The sequence below is a fragment of the Plectropomus leopardus genome, chromosome 6 (genome assembly GCF_026936395.1).
Source record: "Plectropomus leopardus strain MGB_pleo_1.0 chromosome 6, ASM2693639v1, whole genome shotgun sequence".
NCBI classification, from domain to species: domain Eukaryota; kingdom Metazoa; phylum Chordata; class Actinopteri; order Perciformes; family Serranidae; genus Plectropomus; species Plectropomus leopardus.
Genome location: NC_142181.1, coordinates 12,050,104 through 12,068,873, shown reverse-complemented (window position 1 = coordinate 12,068,873; position 18,770 = coordinate 12,050,104). Strand labels below are relative to the sequence as shown.

General features: G+C 39.3%; 3 protein-coding genes across 4 annotated transcripts in view; 1 reads left to right on the top strand and 2 right to left on the bottom strand.

The window, feature by feature from the left end:
• The window catches only part of tiparp (TCDD-inducible poly(ADP-ribose) polymerase), a 51,453-nt gene extending 45,372 nt beyond the window's left edge, over positions 1-6,081 (bottom strand). Inside the window, exon 1 of the mRNA XM_088078776.1 lies at positions 6,063-6,081. The gene's annotated coding sequence lies outside the window, so the exon portion shown is untranslated. The remainder of the gene's footprint in view (positions 1-6,062) is intronic.
• Positions 6,082-7,788: 1,707 nt separating this feature from the next.
• On the top strand, positions 7,789-10,817 carry ssr3 (signal sequence receptor, gamma). The gene is made up of 5 exons (XM_042486716.2): positions 7,789-8,000; positions 8,708-8,834; positions 9,200-9,298; positions 9,564-9,695; positions 10,522-10,817. The coding sequence occupies exons 1-5, from the start codon at positions 7,868-7,870 to the stop codon at positions 10,586-10,588; spliced, it is 558 nt and encodes a 185-aa protein (XP_042342650.1). The 5' UTR covers positions 7,789-7,867; the 3' UTR covers positions 10,589-10,817.
• A 131-nt stretch (positions 10,818-10,948) lies between these two features.
• The window catches only part of kcnab1a (potassium voltage-gated channel subfamily A regulatory beta subunit 1a), a 112,102-nt gene continuing 104,280 nt past the window's right edge, over positions 10,949-18,770 (bottom strand). For both annotated transcript variants that reach the window (XM_088078775.1, XM_042487339.2), the window contains exons 11-14: positions 18,572-18,666; positions 16,789-16,909; positions 16,149-16,237; positions 10,949-15,550 (exon numbers count right to left, since the gene is read on the bottom strand). In XM_088078775.1, the coding sequence (XP_087934901.1) occupies positions 15,461-15,550; positions 16,149-16,237; positions 16,789-16,909; positions 18,572-18,666 (395 nt within the window). In that variant the 3' untranslated portion in view covers positions 10,949-15,460. The remainder of the gene's footprint in view (positions 15,551-16,148; positions 16,238-16,788; positions 16,910-18,571; positions 18,667-18,770) is intronic.

Genomic DNA, 18,770 nt, shown 5'->3' with positions numbered 1-18,770 from the left:
AGGTGCACTAGAGACTTCCGCCAGCCAAGTCAGCTACTTCCAGTTTATTGACAATATGAACAACCAAGCACAAAGAGACAAGGCCATTGAGTGCCACCCTAAACATACACTGCATTTTGAGCAACCCTGGTTCCTACCCCTGCCAACAGAAATGCAACCGTCCTCTGTGAGGTGTGTCGGGCCACTTTGAATGCTGAACTTCATGCACCAATAGACTCAAACAAAGAGCAAGGGTCCTGAAAAACATAAATAATAAAGTAGTGGACCGATGGAAAAACTAAGTTCAGCTGGCCTTCTCACTGACCATCAAAGACAGGGTGGAGGAGGGGCTTTAACACACAGGTTATCAGTCCAGATGCACGGCATCAGCAATCAGGTAGGCGAAGCTGCAACCCCGATTCACCTTCAGCCAACAGAAAGAACAGGCAGAGAAGATGTCCCAAAACACCCTGCTTACTTAAACTGCAATAAAATGATAAAATTGTGCAGCTCTGACTTCCAGGTCAAGCAGCAAGGCAGGGAGGATTAGCCACACTCTCCACGCCATCAAACAAACAATGTCTTCTCATAAATAAGTCATTTTGAAAATAACGTGCTAGTAAACATATGAAAGCCGACCCGTATGAGCAGGCCTAAGGTTACCACCAGATAACAGCAGCGAGAAAAAGAGTGAAGCATGAATCCAGATGCAGCATTTGCTGAAATTAAGACAATGCTGAACGAACTAAAAGCAGACTTAAAGTCTGAGCTCAAGTCGGAAATGAAATCCCTCTGTGGAGGAATGAAAAATTGATTTGAGCAACTGGAAGAAAGTAACAAAGCTGAATGAAACAGTAAAGAAACTGTCTCGCAGACTTGAGGAATCAGAGTGTCGGATAAGCACTTCTAGACCGAGACACATTTAGACTTTACAAACGTTATCAGACCAAATGGATTGCTTAATAGTGAAACGAGTCATTTCACAGTGGTTGTGACACTTACAAAAAATGTATGCACTGATACCATAAAAGTCTGAAGGTGTAATTACACTGTTTGGCCACTACAAAACATCCTGAGAGCCTCGTGGAATGCACACATTTTATTGCTTTAACTCCAACACATTTTCCTACAAATGACGAGGAAAGGGAATAGAGGAAATAGATCAAAGTTTAGCCACCCTGGGGTCCATCACTCTCTCACATGCACACACCTACACTCACACACAGTCATATGCTCGCATGTAAATTCCCGTGCAAGCAGCGCAACCCCGAGGGTGATGAAACTATTTATGGTGAAAGTGGGCAGAAAGTGTAAACACATGTCTGGCATCCTTTGAAAAGACAAATATTTCACTCCTTTTCCTCCCTTCATCTCTCTGAGGGATCCCCTCACCTCCACCCTCCACCTCTACCGTATCACATTCTCCTCCATGCCTTTCAGCCGAAGGGGGAACATAAATCACAGGACACGATGGAGATAGGAGTGGAGAAGCACACGCAACCATTTGAGCAAACATCTGTGAAAGGGAGAGACGTTATAGCGGGAGGGAGGAGCTGGGTGTATTTTGTGGAGTGGAATACAATCTCTCCTTAACCGAAGCAAGATCTGACAGAAGAGATGTCACCAGACCCTGAAACAGTTGCACGGCATCTCCAGTGTCCCCTCACAGGTGCTTCTGTCCCCTCTCCTTCTCTGATCAGTTCATTTTACAGCCTTTCAGTTCATTTCTCACCCTGACTCAACGATACTGAGAAGTGACAGAGAGGGTGAGAAAAAGGGAAAGCCAGATGTTCTGTTCTTTTCTATTTCCTCCTCCTGTTCTATTTATCCATTCTTCATGAAGTAGTACAACACATCACAACATAATGTCCACTTTGAAACACAACCACGAGTAAATACAACACTGCCACCCACTCCTGTTTCCACTGTGGTCCTCTTATGAAATGATAGACGTGTAAAATAGCAGATCTTAATATAAGGGAATACAAGTTAAACATGCACAACACATGCAAAATAAATAATATTAATTGCCTTTAAAAAAAATCATTTACCAAATATTTAAAAAACACAGTAGTGCACGAGTTCATAAAAATGTATTTTTCCCAGAAAGGAAGTCAAAAGGGATTAACGTTAGCTAAATGACCTCTGGTTGCATAATTGTGATAATCCCGAAAATAGATATTAAAGCTCCAGTGTGTAGGATTTATTGGGCTATATTGGCAGAAATGGAATAAAATAGAATAAGCATGTTTTCTTTAGCATATGATCACCTGAAAATAAGAACTGTTGTATTTTTATTAACTTAAAAGTAGTAGTTTATATCTACATAGGCAGTGGGTCCTCGACTACAGAGTTTTTTCATGTTCCACAGTCATTTTTCTACAGTAGCCCAGAGTGGACAAACATAACACTAGCTCTAGATAGGGCCATGAGAATTTTTGCATCAGTCAATAGAGATAGTTTTTGATGACACTGATTTGTTACAAGAAACTGCTTTGTTCTATTTTTCCACTGTCTTTTAAGTGAGATCACAAATTAAGAGACATTAAACTAAAGCCTCAGATGGAAGTTTTAATCTTGTACCATCGAGCAGGGCAGGGAGATAGATGATGAACGTCCTTATGTCAAGACTTTACAAACAACCTAAAGCTCACCATTAAGCCCCTGTCACATCAGAAATGAAAGAAACAGGCTTCACTAGCCTAAAATGCACTAAACACATGGCATGCTTGACTGAAAGTAGTACAATTTATGCAATAAACCATTTTTGAAAAACACTGCAGAAGTAATTGTGTATATTATGACATTTCACTCATTAGTTCAGCTTCTTTTCAGCTGTAGTTAGAAAACAGTGTTATGGATCGCTCCCTGTCTTTGGAACCTCTCAGAAAGGAAATTGGGAAACCGAAGGTTTTTGAGGAAAAGGAAAAAATCTATAAACTCCCACTTTGAGCCCTCCAACTTAAGAACTCTTGCCACATGTCAGTGATAAAAGATTAATAAATGTTGTTCCTCTTTTAACCATCAGAAGCCAGAGGATGTTGTGTGACCACACGCCCGCTCAGTCACCATTTGTGAATTATTTTTGCAGTGGCTGGGGACTTCCATAATATCCAACACTGGAAAATTACTGAGTTCTGTAACCACTTATTTGCTAGATACCGTTTTAAACACTTTAAGCCTCCTGGACTCGTTTAAATGCACGTCACACACCCCCCTCATTGGATTGTTTTTCATCATTTGAGTTTGTGCAACTGTATGCATTTATGTTCAGAAATCATCTGTTATTTGATGCTTCAGAGATATAAACACAGATAAACAGTACGTGCTGAAAGATTCACGTTGATCTCATGGCCTTGGAAAGCTGATGGTACAATAGTAGCCTATTTTACACTGTATCATTACCACACACACAGAGACACACAGACACACACATGTTGTGGCATGCAGATGTAAGAGATGTAGGCTCCCGGAGCTTAGCTTTGGGCGAGTAAGAGAAGATAACTCAAAAAGAATTTGTCACTATGATAGGTGATCTGTCATATGTGCTCCTTAGGGTACGATCGGAGTGAGCTAAAACATACCAGCACTGCCAGGCACACGGCCCCGGAGGAATCCACTGTGTGCCAGTGTGTGTGTGTGTGTGTGTGTGTGTGTGTGAGTATGTGTGTGTATGAAAGAGTGTTTGTGTGTTCTGCTTACTCCCTGTCAGCTGTGGCTGGTCAGTGTGTGTGTGTTTGCCCCTGTGGTTATGTCTGTGGTACCACCAAAGCCAAAGTAATCTGGCACTCACTTACACACACAAGAGAGAGAAAGAGAGAAAGAGAGGGAGAGAGAGAGAGATCACCAGCCTTGCCTAGCATTGTGTTGGCAGGCCTTTTGGCGTCACCCTCCTCCCTCCCTCTCCTCCTCTTTGCCTCCTTCCTGCACCCCTGAAGTGCACGGTTAATCCCTAAGCTCTATCCCCATTTAAAGACAGGGACATCACGCAAACCTGCCTGTCTGAATTGCATTCTAACACACACACGGACACACAAACCCCTGCGCTCGGTCACATGCACATGCTGCTCGCTCCTGCAAGCACAGAGAAAGAAAGAAAACAGCTCAGCGTGGGGTTAAGCACTGCAGTGGCAGCAGCAGCAGGCCAAAATATCTGTCTGTTTTTTCCGTGGTCCTAAAATGTCTCCAGCGGCAGACATGTAACTGGTTTGGAGGACGAGATAAGGAAGACGGGGGGACTTTTGCAGATGCTCCACTAATGGGTTATGCATCTGTAGCTGCGTGGTCACACTCTCATGCACACCATGGACTGTGCAATGTTTGTCAGATGAGGATGTGTATGCGTGGAGGAGGAGCTTTAAATAGCATCTTGAATATGTGTGTGCGCTGGAAGCAGGAGCACTAAAGCAGGCGGAGGCGTAAGGGTCTGTAGGGTGGACAGAAGTTTCATTTGCTTACATTTTTATGGAGATTTTACTTACTGTTTGGGTTTTGAGTAAGATATTCGTTGCTTATCACTTTAGTCACTAAAAAAAAAACAGCCAAACCAAACTTTTGCCCATTTCACAACTCTAACAATTACAATAACTATTTTTTTCCGTGACTATAAGCACCACGAGGGCATGACTTCACTCTCCTTGATTGTTTGTAATCTTTCTGATTTAAGACCTGCAGATCAACTGTCACACTCCCGGCCAGTCCCTCAGAAAGTGTTAACTGAATACCGAAGCTGACGTGCACAGACATGTAGATATTGACCTCTAGTGGGCAAAATGAAAATCCAGCATGTACTTGAACTCTGCACCCTGCAGCAGAAACTTCAGTACAACATTTGCTGTGCTATATGTGCCCTTTTTTTCCTTTTCGCCCCTGCCCTTCAAAAAGTCTGTGCACGCCACTGTGTGGTGGAGCAGTGAAAACGATTCATGGAGAAGTTACAAAAAAAGCAACAGCCCATTGTTGTTTCGTATCGTTTTTCTTTGACTGATATTTACAGGTTATAATAAAACATTTTATTTCCTGATGTAATGTTCATTTTCCAGTTAGAATTCCAGCTTATTGGAGTTTTTGTTGTTTCTGTATGCAACAGTCAGGATGCACGCAGTGTCCTAGACAGCCCCCATCTGAGACCGTGTCTATTGTTATCGTTCCAATTTATTGTATTTTTTAGCTTCACTTTTTGCACATTTATTTGCACATTTTTTTCTTTTTTTAAGCGCTTTTAAATCTTTTGGAGTTTTCAAATAAAATAACAATAATATATATATATATATATATATATATATATATATATATATATATATATATATATATATATATTATTGTTATTTTATTTGATTCTATTCTATGTTAAGGGCCCTCCTTTGTATTTAAATTTGCATTATTTTGCCTTTTTACCAAATATTTTGTTCAGTTGCTGCTCTCTTATTTGCTGCTGTAACAAAACAATTTCCCTCAGGATTAATAAAGTATTTCTTTTCTATTTGATACTCTATTCTAATAAACAAGAAATAATAAGATAATACCATATGTGCAAATTAGCTAATTTTGCCTTCTTGTTTTTGTTCTGCGCCTCTGATGGCTATTACCTTTTCATTTTCTTTCACTCCAGTGCTCCCGTTATACACCCCGCCATTTACATTATGTTCTTATTTGATGTATTGACACAGGTATCATTGTGTTACTTTATATAATAAGCCGTTTATTTATACATATGGAACAGGCTGGTGCCCTACGGAAGCCCACAGTGGAAAAAAACAAACACTGGCTCCAGATTAGGCCATTCATGTTTTCGCGTCAGTCTGCAGTTTTCCTGCATGCTTGGCACACAGAAGTTTCAGTTGTGCAACTTCACCACTTGATGCCACAAAATGTTACACAACAGACTTTAACTGAATTAGCTTAAACAACAACTGTACTAACTTTTTTTTGTCTTGTGGGACTACGAAAGATTCACTGTTTTTTATCGAGCAAGATCAAAGCCGAAAGGTTTGCTAATTCTAAGAAAACAAAGATTGAAAAAAAAGCATGACAGTATTTAGGATAATTTCCACAGTACCTCTTCTAAAAATAGCATGTCTTACCTGTGCGACTCTGCCAGCAGGTTGTTGTGATGAGGACGCCATTGTGATCTGCGCTGCGTTCATAGTCCTGTGTGGAAATGGGAAACATTAAGTTTTTGATGCATGGCTGTTAAACTTCACAATCTGACGTATTTTCCTGCTTCTATGTTGATGATTGCAAAGAGTGGTCTAAAACAGATTGTTAAATGTAATTTTGTCCAGAGCATCACTTAATTCACTGCTAATCCGGTGAATACAGTGTATAGAAAGTGTTGAGTCATATTTTTCAAAGTGCCCATATTTCCTGAAGGTAACATAATTGGGGAAGACACTGAGCCTTTTTTGTCAGCTGTCACCGATTTCACTATAATACATCCATGGCTGTCACTGACAATCCCACGTCCCCCACGCCGGATCAGGGCCCAAACTCTGAATATGAAAAAAATACGATCTGAAATTTAAAAGATCTGAAAGTAGAAAAAGGAAAGAAAAAAGATTTGAGTGCGAAAAAATGAAAATATTAAAGCTGCAACTGAAAAAAACGTAAATATGAAATTATATATAATTTGAAATTTAAAATAAAAAAATATCCAAAAGAATAAAAATTATATTCAAATGGAAATGGACCTTTTTCTCATTTTGAAAATGTTTTTGATTTTATTTTTTGGAATTCAAAATCAAAACTTGAACTTTCAGTTTCAAGTTTTATTTTTTCAGTCTTTTTTAAATTTTTATAATGAACAAACCTTTTGGCCTTGATATGGTTCCACAGTTATTATTTGATAAATGTCAGCTGTATTTTGCATAAACTAGTAGGTTCAATTTACTTCTTATTGAAAGGAGCAGGCATTAAGTTGGCAAGAGACTTTGAATTTTACACACCACGTGAAGACCACAAATACATACACATGTACACATGCAAGGAGTGATTTCCAGGCAAGAAAAGGCAGCTTTATTTGTTTAGCACATTTCATACAACAGGGCAATTCAAAATGCTTTACAGAGAATTAAAATATATGAACATAACAAAGAATACAGATTTACAGTAGGTAAAATCAATTACAATATGATTTCAAAGAATTAAATAAAAATCACACAAAAGCAAGAGTGCAGACAAGAGGTGCAAAGATAAATAAATAAATACATAAAATAAATAGATAGATAGATAGATAGATAGATAGATAGATAGATAGATAGATAGATAGATAGATAGATAGATAGATATACTTTATTGATCTCAAAACTGAGAATCACACTTGAAACATTTTTTGCACTTACTAAGGGTTTTTTCCTTAAGTCTAAATTCTTGCTTGTGTTGTACGTCACTTTGGATAAAAGCGTCTGCTAAATGAAATTGTAGAATTGTAGAATATAAAGGAATACGCTTAAAAAAACAAAAAAAAAAACTAAACTAAAAAAACTAAAAACTAAGAGACTAAATAATAATAACAAAGACTAAATAATAATAAATCATCAATAATAAATCAAATCAATAAATACATACATTAAATAAATAAATAAATAAATAAATAAATAAATAAATAAATAAATAAATAAATAAATAAATAAATAGGCATACGTGCAAGGCTGGACAAAAAGAAAAAGTAGGCCTATGTAAATGTCACATATCCCAAAATGTAGAAGTGCAGTGTCTTTATCCTCCTGTGGAGGGCAGCAGTAATGTGAAGCGCCTGAAACAAAGAAGAAGAAGAGAGTCGGTGTATTTCCGGATTTGTGCTGACGCGTCCCTCTTCTGCTCAGACACCGACGTGTCAGTCCTCTTGTGTCCAGAGCCGAGCAGCAGACAGGCCGGTCGACCCGCAGACATGGCTCCTAAAGGCAGCAACAAGCAGCAGTCAGAGGAAGACCTTCTCCTCCAGGACTTCAGCAGAAACCTTTCCGCAAAGTCCACCGCGCTTTTTTACGGAAACGCTCTCATCGTTTCGGCCATCCCCATCTGTGAGTACCAGCTAACTGATGCTAACGAGCTGAGCTAACACTGATCTCACTGGGAGAAATGAGGAAAGTGATTAAAATACGAGCTTGTCGAGAGTACACTCAATGAACGTTAGTAAGAAATACATTTTCAAAATGACTGTAAGGTGCTAAAGTTTTATTATTGTCCTTGCTAACTCTGAGATGATGAGTTAAAGTTACTGTAGGTGTAATAGCACGCTATGATAATAGTAATGAACAGTATAGTCAGTTAGTACTCCTTTTAATTTTTTGTTTTTGAAATGCAAAGTTAAAAAAAAGCACAGGATAAACTTTGAAACTTTACTCTGCATACATTTAGTTTACTGGAGAAGACTTATAACCTTTGTTAGCATATTGGTTTGACTTCTCTCAAAAATATGGGGAGAAGGCAATGAGCAATGGAAGAAGAAACCAAAACAATTTTTTTGTATAAAATAAAAAAATAGTTATAGTTAGATAGTTTCTTGCAGTTTGTGGAACATTTCTTATCAAGTTGCACATTGCCTTTTTCCACGTTTTTAGAAGACATCACACCAATTTGCTTGGGATTCACAGTTTTAAATACTCGTGAAAGATGTCTAAAAGCACCACCCGAAAGGTGATGTCGGTCCAGGTTTTTAAGGAAAAACTGGTCTGCATACTTACCGACTTGATCATTTTGCTAATATTGACTGACTCTTTCTTTTTAGGGCTGTTTTGGAGGATCTGGCACATGGACCTTGTCCAGTCTGCAGTCTTGTACGCTGTAATGACTCTGGTCAGCACATACCTGGTGGCCTTTGCCTACAAGAACGTCAAGTTTGTTCTCAAACACAAGTAAGCAGAATAAACACATAACTCTACATTTGTCCCATTTGAAGTTTCTCTGTCCTGTACGTGTACATTAGAAGGATCAGGGTTTTGACAGGATTACTGTCATCCTGCAGGTACAGATAACTCTTTAAAGGGGAAACTTTGAAACAAATAGTCTGGTATGCAAAACCATTGTCAATACTTTAGGTAAACAATTCACCATATGCAACAATGGAAGGGGGGATTTCTCACTGCATAAATCAGTAGTTTATTTTTCTTCCCTTCAGTCGATTTCTGTTTACTGGACGGCATAAGAGTATGCTTTAAAAGCTTGACAAAAACCTTTCACTGACTTCTAATGTTTGCACCTTTTTGTCTTTATCCTGCAGAGTTGCCCAGAAACGTGAGGATGCTGTTTCCAAGGAGGTGACCAGGAAGTTGTCTGAGGCGGACAACCGCAAGATGTCCCGCAAGGAGAAAGACGAGAGGTGAAACATGCACCGTTTTTTAAAGCCGTAGCTCAATGCAGTGTTGTGCAGGATGTTTGCAATTGTAGTTTCTCAATTAGTTTCGACAAATTGTTTTCAGTGTAGCATGTCTAAACATAGATGTGCATGGAGCATAAATGCGTGTTGAGTTCCTCTTTTACAGAGTAAAAGTCTACTGATTGAATGTAAGTAAAGGGCTCTCTGAAGTGCCGCAAAGATACATACTGTACTGTATTGATACATGAAACTTTTTGTGTTTGTCTAGGATCCTATGGAAGAAGAATGAGGTCGCTGACTACGAAGCCACCACTTTCTCTATCTTCTATAACAACACTCTGTTCCTGGTGCTCGTCATCATCTCCTCCTTTTTCTTGCTCAAGAACTTCAACCCCACCGTGTATCCTTTAAACCAAACTGTACTTGTTATCTTGGCTTTACAATACTTTGTCATCAGTCATGAAATGCTCATTTTTATAAATAAGGTGGATGCATTTAAAGGGATACTTTGCCACTTTTCAACCAAGTCTGTGTCACTGCGGTGTGGGGAGCATGTACAGATGAACAGTGTTAAGAGCCTCTGAACCCACAGTTTCCAGAGCCTCCCGCCGATCTGCCAGACAAAATGCACTGGATTGAAAAAAAATGAATTGTCACACCACAATTTAAGCCTAATTTCCACAACACAAAAAACCTGTTAACATCTGACGTTTTAATGCAGTGATCAGCATTCAGACTCAGGTCAAAGGATTCTGCAGTAGACACAGGGTTTTATCGCCTCAAGCTGTGATCGGCATTGATTGGAATACAACACCCGGGTGAAAGTGGTCATTTCAGCTCCTTAGCTGGACAGATGCAATCCTGCCTGTCTGTGACGTTGCACGGACACACAAACAAAACAACCCCCCCACACACATACGCACCAGCTGACAGAAAGGCAGACTTGTGTGCTTGGGCGGTGTGTTCACAGGCAGTGGGAATAAAGCCAATCGCCCATATTGAGCGGGTTTACCCGTGTTGGAAAAACCCAGGTGCAGGCAGGGAGGAGGGTATTAGAGCAGCCACGCTGCTGGCATGAGCAGGCTAGAAGTTCCACTGTTCATCTGCACACACTGCCCACACCATGGTGCCACAGACCTAGCTGAAAACTGGCAAAGGATCCCTTTAACAAGTTGTCAAAATCACTCTGTTGATGCTTGTTTTTGCCTTAACTTCACATTTTCCAGGAACTACATTCTGTCCATCAGTGCCTCCTCAGGACTTATCGCTCTGCTGTCCACGGGCTCTAAGTAAAGGAGAAAGAAAGGGGAGTTAAAAGCTGGAGGGATGGTGGGGTGGGATTTGGTTGGGAGTGGGTTAAAGATGGGTATACACTATTTTGTTTGTCACTTAAGTTTGGGATGGGGTTTAAGGGACCGAAACAGCACATTTCAACTTCATGAAATTCATGATCAAATGTCTGGAGGGTGTTTCTCCAGGTCTGTCTTCTGTTTTTTGTAACAAATAAACAACCAGGAATTTCTGTTCTGTGTTTATTATGTGTGTGCGCACTCACACAGGTGTTACTCAGTCTGCGTAAAGTATAGTTACCTGTTTGAAATATATTCTTACCCTCCCATGAGGTTAACAGAGACAAAAGAGAGACACTGATGCTTCCATTGGCAATGCATTTATTTTTAATCACACTTTCATATAGACTATTTACAGAGAAACCACTGTTTAGGAGAGAAATGATACACTGATGATTTGCATGTCACCATAACAAAAAAAAAGGAACCAAATTCAATGTCAGGTCTTTTCCATCCACAAATGTACATGTCGTAGAAAACAACACTGATCTGTAGAATAGATTACTCAATATTTTGATGAGTATCAGTTTTGTTTGGCTTCAGTTGAGAATTTAGCCACAGCTAAACCGTTTCCAGCTTTGATTCATTTTGGCCTTCAGACCTGTTTCCCAGAGTGTGAACTTACCGAAGACGACAGTCAGACAACACTGACATATTTGGACCAGTTTACATTACATTTCACTGGTACCCATAGGAATGCTGGATTGCTTGTAACCAATGCTAGGTAAACTACATTAAAACTGTAGTTTACTAAACTACTAGCTACATTACAATAAAAAGTAGTTAACCCTTTAAAACCTGAGAGAATTAAGTGGATTTCTTTAAAATAATAAATCAATAAATATATATTGAAAGAAGACAATAAGCAACTTAAGAAGAAATTACCCAAAAATTGGCTAGAAAATTGTTCATGACCTTCCAACCATTCATGACCTGAAAAAAAAGTGCTTAAAAATTATAATAATTATGTAATGTAAATTTAAACATCTAATTATGATAATTGTAAGTCTAGTTTTCTGGACATTTTCCCCCAGGTTATTGAGAATAATTTACTACTAATCTCTTGTGATTTTTGGAATATTTTCTATGAAGTTGCTTAATGTTTTATCCCCTCATATTTTCAAAAGAAAGGTTTTCAAACTTGTGGAGGTTGTCTGAACACAGCACTAGAAAACTGATGTTGATTCAGCTTTTAAAAGGGTAAAATACATCTTTATTACTCAATTTTTTTAGCTTTTAAAAAAACTATTTTCAAAGAAAGTAGTTTAACTACATCTAAACTACATCACAGGAAATGATCACAGTCTGAATCTGGAATCTTGCTGTGACACAGAAGTACATCTGAACTGACACTCAGTAAAGTGTAGATGTGTTTGACTTCGGGGCAGGACAATCCTCTCCTAGGCAGCCTGAGAATAAATAAATAAATATTTGGGGCTAAACTTGAAAGAAAAATAGAATTTTATGAGCTTTCCACTGTGCCATATTGTTTTGCAAAAACAAAAAAGGAGTCATAAGAATACTGTAAATATGTAGTTTGTAATTACCTATAGGCTACATAATATAATATACTAATATAATAATAATAATAATAATAATAATAATAATATACATAAACTCTATGACCCAAAGTAGTTAACTTGTGAAAAAGCACCCAGGATTTGTAGTTAAACTATTAATTGAACTACATGTAGTTAACTACTCCTCCAACACTGCTCGTTTTCCTGCGTTGAGCTCGCATTTTGGGGAAACAGCTTAAATAAAGGCCAAGATGGAACAAAGCTGTACACTGTAACAAGCTGTAGGGTCGGGCTGAGTTGTCAATTTGTCAAAGTTACCTTTATACAAACTGTATTTTGGGGGTTTGACTGCTTTGTTTTCAAAGATTTTTGTCCAAATTTGGTAATAGGTAACATACACTGCATTAAGCAATCTAATAATATAATAATCTGCTTACATATTATTGTATTCTCACTTTGTTTGTAGGACAACACCCAAACACCACTTAACAAGTCATAATGAAAGACATCCCTGAATTTTTTCCTGTAGAGGGACTCAAGTCAAGGCACTCTGTTGGGTGGAGAAGTCTCGACACACACCAGCAGGCCTCAGTCCAACCTGGTCACTGACTCAAACTGAGAGGCAGCTTGTTGACTTGCAACCAAACTGAAAGTACATGTTAGTACACAACACATATTTTGAGTTTGTTCACCAACTACTACTTTAGTATTCGACCACATATGGCCCACGTTTTGATGAGCAGAGTCAGATGGATATATGTGATGTATCTTAAATGAAAAGTGCAGTTAATTGCTGGTCGATTGCATTACAATAATGACTCGGAGGAGGTCATATCACACTTCTTTGTATGAAACATTAAGTCAGTGCGTATAGTCACAGGGACATCTATTCATTATCCAAGTCTGCACTTCTTAAAATAAACTATAAGCCAAACACTGCTTAATGTTGCTTTGCTTCTTTTTGCAGAGGTTAACGTACACAGAACTTCCCTTTGATTAAAATCTGGAGAGTGTTTGTGCTACAAGTCAACAAATGTACACCAAGGACAAGACAGTGACTCGATTGGAACCTGGCCAACATTTCTGCTGATCTCTGTGATGGCTTGTTTTCCAGATGAAAAAGAACCAGAACAAGGACGCATGAAGGCAACATGAACAATAAGAGCTGAGCCACCTGCTCGGAGATAATGATACAAGGTCAGTGCTTAGATTTAAACAGAGGCTCCCTTTTATAAATAATGCCATTATTAATACAGATTTCCTAATATGACTTCACGATGCAACAACGGAAACTGACTTTTACTCCTTAAAAATATTTATAATACTTATATCAAATATCCTTCAGGAGCCAGCAATGTATTCAGTGAGAACAATGGGATGAGGAGTGAGTCAAACACTGCAGCTGATGCAGTGATTCTGCAGAGGAGAAACAAAATAACTATTTACATCTTATTTATATATTAACCATACAGTACTGTGAAGTCCTCCTATGCATGAGAGGCTTCTTCATGATTTTGCCTATGTTACAAGGTATGCCTTAACAGTGTATGTACATGTAACATCATCATAATTCTCCAAACAATATCTCAAAATGTCAAAATAAATTTCTATCTATTAACTATTCTAGAATAAATACTGTACTATATTGTAATCTTTGCCACATCCCACTTTGCCTTTTGCCTCTTTGTTCCATTAACAAGCAGTTTTTGCAGTTACTGTATCCATGACCAGCTGGGAGGTCAGTCATTCTTCATTACATAGGCTTGGTACAGGCTTAAGTCCTTTTCTGTAATATTCATTTAGGCAATCAGCGATGCAGGTTCAGTTCACAGGCAGAAAAGGAGACAAATGTCTCCATAACGAACGCAAACCGAGAGAAAAGGAGTCCACTTCTTTTGCAAAGTGTTTTTTCTCTCTTCTATAATCTACTGAAGCAGAGCAGCAGTTCCTGAAAAAGACCACACAGGGGCGACATGCTTCCCTCTCTCCCCTAACAAAATCCCAACCCCGCTGACGCTGATGAACCACAATCCTTTGCTTCACAGGCGGTCACGGACAGTTGACTAGCTCGCAGTACTCCCTTCTGTTGTTTCAATATGTGCTTTGTAGAAAACTAAAGAGAGGCACACTATATCAGGAGAAACATGCACCTGTTGGTTAATATACTCTGGATTTGCAGCCTGTAATATCTACTGAATACTATTCTGTGCTCTACTGGATATAGTCTGAATACATTTGGTAGGTAGTTTGAAGCAAATTCAAGCTAATAGGGAACTGGTTTGTTGAGGCCTCATTCATAAAGCTATTTTATTTTGTATTTTCACTGAAAAAGACAGCTCATCCCACGACTTGAGCACATACCTCTGACATAAGAGGTACAAATATTAAGCTCAAGTTGTAATTTTGTTTTCTGCACTGCATAGCAATTGAAAGAAAGCTAACTAACTGACTGAGGTTGTTCATGCAACTAAAGCTTCTTCACATCTGCTTTCCAAAGGTACCTCTAATTTATAAATTGGAGTTGCTTATACTGATGTATTCAGCAATTTTCATGAATAAAATATGTGCTCCGTATGAATTTTGTGCTCAAATTAAATTACTTTTGGGTGGACGTCTGGACATTAGAGAGGAAAGGCTTGAGACCTGAGGGTCTGAGTCATTGGGAGGATGCGGGTAGGAAAAGTGAATAAGAAACAAAACCGTTTCACTCAACAACTACTATCAAGGTGCCCTTGAGCAAGGCACTTTGACTTGAAATCCTCTTGCAGTGCTTTTCATGCTGTACTGCTCAAATCCCAACTGTAAATGTGTGCATGTTTATTGTAGACTATTAGAAGCGGTTCTTGACACCGTAAAGAAGCCAGAATTTTTTATTATTTATTTCTTAACAAGGCCCCTGTATGGAGTTGAACTGAGACATCTACATGGGCACGGGTAAGCTCTGCATAGTTACATTTGAATGGACCAGTGCTGAAAGTGTTAACACCTTGGTTGAGGGACAGTTTTGATTCACTTAGATGGACTAAGTTAGGTTTAAGGCTGCGAAAAGCTGAGTTTGTGAAGCATCTCTTGGCTGAGCTGGACTGGACCTGAGATGAACCTGGTAGAGCTGATCTGAGCACGACAATGCTGGGCTTAGCAAGGCTGTCGGTTCCAGGCTGAAGTGCGCTGGAGCTGAGTGGGGCCCAAGGAGAGAACCATGGACTTAAACATTGAAGGGTGGGTCCATGGTAGCAGTGTGGTTAAGTAGGAAGGTGAGTAGGAAGGCTGACCTCTCTGTAGTGCACCAGCCTGGCCTAAGAGCGGTAGTCTTTCTTACTGTATGGTCTGTTGCCCAGGATGTGGTCGATTTCAGACACCACGTGAGACGTCATCTTAGGAAGGACCTGGGCAGAAGAGACAGAGTGAAACTGGTAAAAAGCCTGGCAGGAAGGAAGTGAGAAATACAGCGAGACACGAGAGAGAGAAAGAGAAACCTTGATGTGTAAAGAGCATGGCTGGATTCTGAGACAATGGGCCCCTGGGCACATAGGAGCAAGACACACAGACTTTGTAGGTGTTCAATCTTCTTTAATGTTTTGTGTCTCTTTGTAGTTATGCATCTTTTTGTGATTTTGTGTCTCTGTGGGTGTTTTGTGTCTGTCTGAGATCATTTAGTGGGTTTCTTTGGTTGTTTTGTGTCTCTTTGCAGTTCATTTGCAGCAGTTTGTGGTTTCTCTGTGTCTCTGCATTTATTTTGAGTTCCTGTCTGGTTGGTACATGTTAATTTGAGTGGCATTTTGCAGGTGAAGGCCAGGGGCCCCTGACAATTCGAGTCCCTGAGTCTGTGCCCGGTAGACCCATTCAGTAATACATCCATGATAGAAAGACTTGGATATGAGGAAACTTTTTGATCTAGAAATTAATAAAGCTGGAGGATAGAGGTCATTACCGTATGCGTGTGGGTGTGTGTGTGTGCGTGCATGCGCTTCTGCTTGTTCCCACCTGTATGGCTCCGAGGTTCTCAGTGAGCTGTTCAGGGTTGGATGTTCCAAGAAGAACTGAGCTCACGCCTTCATTTCTTAAACACCACGCTGGAGAGAGAGAGAGAGAGAGGTTGATGTTCACGCAAAGCCCACTTGATGGCGCACTCCTGCTTATTATTGCCTCATAACAGAGCACAAGTAAAACTGAGATTTCAGTCTTGTCCTCTATTTGCTCTTCCCAGATGGATATGACAATTTACCATTACATACAAACTTAAGGTTTTTGTTTGTTTTAGTCAATTTACTTCCAATCTTAAACATCACAACACTGCCAGTCATTTTTTTGTTTTGTTTGTATTTACGTCTACCTTCCAGGCAGCTCAGATATTTTATCGGTGCACAATAATGCAGCTGAATGCACAAACACATTTGAGAAGTCTTTGTGTTCATGTATCGGTGGGAAGCTTGAGGGAAAAATCAAACCCACTTGAAAAAGAATAAGAAAACGCAGACATTGTGCATGTGAAAAAGGATAATGTGAAATCGGTCACGTCTTGCATTATGACAGGTTCCTGTCTGACGGCCCCAAGCAGCTGTGTTTTCAAAGCCCTGCTTCAGGCTGCTTTCACAGTTTTTGCAATAAGAAGGTGAAGTCTTACCCACAGCCAGTTGAGGCAAAGTGCAGCCCAGTTTCTCTGCAATGTGGTTGAGCTCTTTCAGCTTGGCTTGTTGCTTTCTTCCATCCTCACTTACTATTTTCTCCTTCAACCACTGATACGACTGGAGAGAGGAGAGGACAGAGAGTGAGCGAAGGGAAGGAAAGGGTTTGAGACAAAGAAACAGAGGAGAGACAGATCCAAAAGGAGGAAGTAATTATAGTACTTAATGAGAGGAAAAAGGCAACGGGTAAAGAAGTGAAGTAACAGATGAGAGAAAAGTCAAAATCACATGCAGTGTAATTTTAATAAATATTAAAAGCATCAGACACATAGGCCTAATGTTATTTTTAACTACTGTAGTGGCATTAAATCATAAAAAAAAGTGTTGACAGTCGTCCAAAGGGATTCTGGCCCCTTTATCTGTGGTTCATAACATGAGATACAGTCATTTATTGGCCACAAGGTCCCTTCAATAATCTCCTTCTTACCAAGACATTTTTGTTTGTAACTTAGAGTAAGTCTTGAAACTCATGTTTTAAAAACAGGTGAAGAAATCTGCCAGTGCAGTTTGAATAAATCCGTCTTATTTGAATTTAAACTAATTTGTTTGAAGCATTTTTGTTTGTTATTTTTCAGTCCAGCTGGTGCCTGCTTCTTCTCTTGGCTTCTTTCTTTCTTGAAACAATCCTACAGATGCCTGCAGATTTTCCACTTGTTTGTAAGAAAATATGTTTGGGGATTCAATTACGGTAAGATATAACAATTAAAAATGATGTATTAGACAAATAATTAATAACAATTGCTAATTATGTTTCATTCTTCTCTTGTCAAACACTTGACATTTCCATCTCTTCAGACCCCTAAAAATCCTTTAGTGTTAACAGTCTGAGGGAGAAAACTTCTCATTAGTCATGTACAAACCTGCGACATTGGGTCATCAGAGGACAACGCTCCATTTTAGGGGTCAAAAGCCATAAAGGTTGGGAACCACCATTGTAACTGATCAACTTCAGTTAACTTTATAAAAATATATTAAAGCAAACATATTTGGGCTGCATGTTTAAGACGATATGCAAACAGATGTTTTAATGTTTCAAGAACTGCAAATGCAGGTTTTTCAACCTCAGCAGTGTTTGTCTGCAACATGCTTCCTTCTGCACGATGATATGGTTGGTGTTGTTCAGTAGAAATAAAATAGCTCCTAAAAAACTGCTCACAACAATCTGTGGATTATCTTGAGTAACCGGGCCGTGATTTCTGAAAAGAGAAATTGCTGTTGAGCTTTTCAAATGTTTTTATGGCAATTTGAGTTTGTAGCAGCACTACAAACTGAGTGCTCTAGTTCCATGATACTAGAGTGAAGGCAGACATTTCTATGCCCGATATCTCCATCTATCTCAAACTAGATTGATAAATAGCACTAAAGGTAGGAGGAAAAACATGCATTTTCGATTTTGGGGTGAACTGTCCCTTTAACCCAAGTTGGCTGTGACAAGCAGCAGCAGGTGCAGGAGGACTGGAGATAAAAACAACAGCCTGGTCTGATGTGATTGTAGATAAAACTATGAGGTCCATGCCAAAGCATGAACTGTGAAACAAGATGGAGAACATCCAGGAGATATCTAACTGTAACTAGGTTACACAAAGCTGTCTAGTTTAGCACTGATTAAGTCTGTTATGGATCAAAGCCTTTACTTCGAATCATGTGCTCATTCTATTTTGGGAACTGAGCATGTGTTGTACACCAGGAAAACAAACTTATCATCAAGCTGAGTTTGCCTACCTTCATGGAGGCCCTGGAAGATTCAGGAATGCCATTTTCATATTTTCCCGTAATGATGCCGCACGCCAGCGGTGACCACGTCATCGCCCCAACTCCTGTCACCATGGAGACCATCATAGGGAGATAAACAGGACGAGTTTTATTAAGATGTGTCAAAGGAAGAGGGTGTGAAAAAATGTGCGAGAACAGTGCCAGGAAA

Coding starts and splice junctions, on each gene's coding strand:
- ssr3 (XM_042486716.2), top strand. CDS start 7,868: ATGGCTCCTAAAGGCAGCAACAAGCAGCAGTCAGAGGAAGACCTTCTC. Junction 9,299..9,563: donor CGCAAGGAGAAAGACGAGAG/GTGAAACATGCA, acceptor GTGTTTGTCTAG/GATCCTATGGAAGAAGAATG. Junction 9,696..10,521: donor AAGAACTTCAACCCCACCGT/GTATCCTTTAAA, acceptor CACATTTTCCAG/GAACTACATTCTGTCCATCA.